The sequence below is a fragment of the Geospiza fortis genome, unplaced genomic scaffold (genome assembly GCF_000277835.1).
Source record: "Geospiza fortis unplaced genomic scaffold, GeoFor_1.0 scaffold95, whole genome shotgun sequence".
Taxonomy (NCBI): Eukaryota; Metazoa; Chordata; class Aves; order Passeriformes; family Thraupidae; genus Geospiza; species Geospiza fortis.
In genome coordinates, this window is record NW_005054333.1 from 4846270 (window position 1) to 4849715 (window position 3446).

A 3446-nucleotide genomic window follows, 5' to 3' on the forward strand; every position below is an offset into this window, starting at 1 on the left:
GAGGGCACGGGCAGCCCTGAGAGCACGGCCCGCTCCCGGGCACGGGCAGCCCCACGCTGGGTGTTGTCCCGGCCGGGGTGTTGTCGTTACCAGGCGCGCAGCGGGGCGAGGTGCAGCTTTGTTTCATGCGCAAAGCAGGGAGCTAGGTGGCAACCCACAAAAAGCTAGGCCATAAAAAACTTTACACTGTTTATTACATTTTTAACAAAGGCATCGGCGTTCATTGACTACAAATTGCGCGATTTTTCTACTAATTAGTATTCAGCCCCCTATTTGCTAGTCATACCTCTCACTTGTCGTGCTAATTAGTACACAGGCACATTCTGCCCATTTGAGTCTGGGGTCTGTTTTGAGTAGGTGGTCGTGATCGTCCACAGCTGGAATTCCCCTTCCCGCAGTTACTGCTCAGTTCTGCTGGCTCCACTCCTGGTGGCTCTCATCCAGACAGTCCATTCATCTTGGAACTGTCTTCTCTTTTCCTTAAAACAAAAAACTAGCCAAGCGTACAACGTTCACAATGCAATTGCTCAGCCATAACCGTCCAGCTATGGCTACTGATTAACAACGAAAAAAATTGCAAAGTTTGATTCAAATCTTGAGGGGCTTGATGTCACGCACAGGACCTGCATGGTGTGCACACACTCTCTAGGAAGGCAGTCAGCCCCTGTGCCCCTTGGGATAGACACACCCCCTGAGCAGCAGTGCCAGGGCACGGCCATACACACACGCAGGTGCAGTGCCTCAGAAGGGCACCCACAGTCTTGGGTGCCAGCAGCCACACAGCACAGCACCCAAGCCCTCCCAGTGCCTGCCCTGCACCCACGTTGCCCTCTGCCTCTGTTTAGACCCCGCTTTTCTGGCGGGTAGGTGAGGGGTACTTTTGGCTGGTCACCGATTCCTCTTCCTTTACAAAATAAAATGTATGTTCCATTAGAAAATATGTTTGGCTCATAGTTCAAGACTACAGGAGGCCAAATTTGGAAACATTCCTAACCAAAGATGGTTCTTAGACTGGCAACCTGCAAGTCCCGATTCCTCTCCATATGCCACAATCGATGTAACCATATTGGAACAACTCCTCCAATGTGTTTTTAGTGAATCCACCACAGGCTGCTATTTCTGACACCGCACTCTCTGTGTAAATTGACTGCTTCCCCTTGATACAAACAGACTGGCCACAAAGTGATCAAATATGTGAAAAAAATACAGTACGTTTTCCTTATCCAAGCTTTAGGAAATTGGTATTTAAAATGTGCTCTGCCTGCTAGCATAAGCTATGAGCCTTCAGACTGTCAAATTGAGATCCAAGAGGAAAGGCTTTTTCCATACCATACAATGATACTTACCTAGAGAAAAAGAAAAGAAAAGAAAAAAGAAAAGAAAAGAAAAGAAAAGAAAAGAAAAGAAAAGAAAAGAAAAGAAAAGAAAAGAAAAAGAATACAGCAATTCAGGGAAATCTCCGCATAGTTTTGGACTGGGCAAGCCACCAGCAATGCAGCAGAAGGTGGTGAAGAGGAATGTCACAAGGACCATGGCAATGTTTTGCCAAAACATCCCCCAGAAGGAGATGAAACAACAGGGACACTCTCAGTATCCAAATAAGGTGATAGGGCATATGGTCTGGGCATTTGTCCTGTGGCTATGCCACATGTATAAGAAATTTCAGCAGAGCAGGCAGCACTGGAACACAACACACACGTCCTGTCACACAGAGATCTGAACACAAACAGGTCACCCTCAAAGACAGGAAGATAAGGGAGCAAGTCCCCACTGCAATCTTCAAGTAAGCTAGTGGAAGAAAGTAAAATCACACAAAAGCCTCAGGATTGTCAGGGAAAAGTCAGGGAAAATTCCTCCTGTGACCAAAACTTCAAAAAAGAAACAGATGGGGGAAAGGGGACCTTGAAAGCAGGACTAGAAGCTCTGCAGACAGAGTTTGAACATACTGAGGAACACACTGCTCCACAGGAGCTGCACAAAACAGAAGATCTCTGAGATACCTTATCTGTATGCACATTTTGCTGGTGCCAGAGATCCCAGCACTGCCAATTAAGGGGGAGGTGTGGGGGTGGGGGGAACAGCTCTGGCAAGCCTGGTTCACACAGAATGAGCAGAGCTCCTGTGTCACGGGTTGATGTGCCTCATCTGTGCAAGATCTGTGTTAAAACAGTCCTCTGAAACACAGCTTGGGTTCAGAGAGAAGAACCAGGTTTCATACTAAGGCAGCTTTCAGTGAGGGGTACAAATGTTAGTCTACATGTCACTCATGTCAGTGTTTATGCATGAACAGCCAGTGAGAACTTACTGAGAATAGGAAATCAAGTCATTTTTTTGTGAGACATCTGTCTTATGAACTACTTCTCATCAAAAAATAGAGGATTTTTTCCCTGGATTTCATCACAGCAAGAGTTTTGCAATACAGACAGTGTTCAGTTTATTAGCACCCAGTGCTAGTAAGACTCTCACAAGATCTGCTTGGATCCAAATCTAGATCAGTAGACTTACTTGGGATATAAAAGGTACTTTGTAACCTTTTACAGATATAAATGGTACTTTTGTAACCCAGAAATGGTGTTCTTAGCTAATAAAGGTATCTCAAACACTCTTTTTACTGTCATAGCATGCATATTGGAATACATTTTGAATATAGAAAACCCATTCCTGTCTCTCATCCCTTCTAGGAGATTGTTAATAGCCAAAATAAAATTCATTAAAGATTGCTCAAAACAGATTTTTTTTTTCTTTTGGTAAACTACCAAATAATTTTGACTAGCAGGAAAAAAAAAAAAGAAGGCGGCTTTCTGCTACCATGAAGAAGCCATGACACAAGGTAAGTAAAAGGACCAGGAATCCAGATGGCATGTTTTACCTCCTGGAGTTGTGATGTAGCATACGGATACTGCTGGCCCAAGATCTCTGAACACATCAAAGTGGGTTGAACATATGGACACATACTTACAGTACAGCTCTGTGAGACCTAAGGTGCTGCCTACACATCAAAGGCAACAGCTTAATGCTTCACAGGGTGTTGACAGTCTCTCTCAACACCCTCTGTTAACAATAAAATGTGTGACCCTTTAAATTTTTTTAAGCCCTTACAAATTTGACAAGTGCTTAAAATTATTCTCAGTGAAACATCTATAAATTGAAGATAGCCGCTTCACTAATGCAAAAATAATTAATTTAGGAAAAACCTGTTTTAATATTTTAAACCTCAAGTCATCATTCTGAAGTAGTAGTCAGTCATTCTATTTCTATGGATCTATCTATCTGCCTAGCTCTTCTAAAAGCAAGAAGAATTTAAGAGGCATAAAGCATAACAGAAACAGTTTCCATCAAATTGTTTCCTCCCTCCACATGTGTTATCAATATCCCAATACACCTAAAAGTAAATGCAAGCAGCACTCACTTTTATAAACTTCTAACCATGACCATATACTATGCTA

General features: G+C 43.3%; 1 protein-coding gene across 1 annotated transcript in view; it reads right to left on the bottom strand.

Annotated features, from left to right (window-relative positions):
• FAM221A (family with sequence similarity 221 member A) overlaps window positions 1-127 on the bottom strand; it is a 9950-nt gene extending 9823 nt beyond the window's left edge. The window contains exon 1 of the mRNA XM_014307310.2: window positions 27-127. Within this exon, the coding sequence (XP_014162785.1) occupies window positions 27-127 (101 nt within the window). The remainder of the gene's footprint in view (window positions 1-26) is intronic.
• Between the last annotated feature and the right edge of the window lie 3319 nt (window positions 128-3446).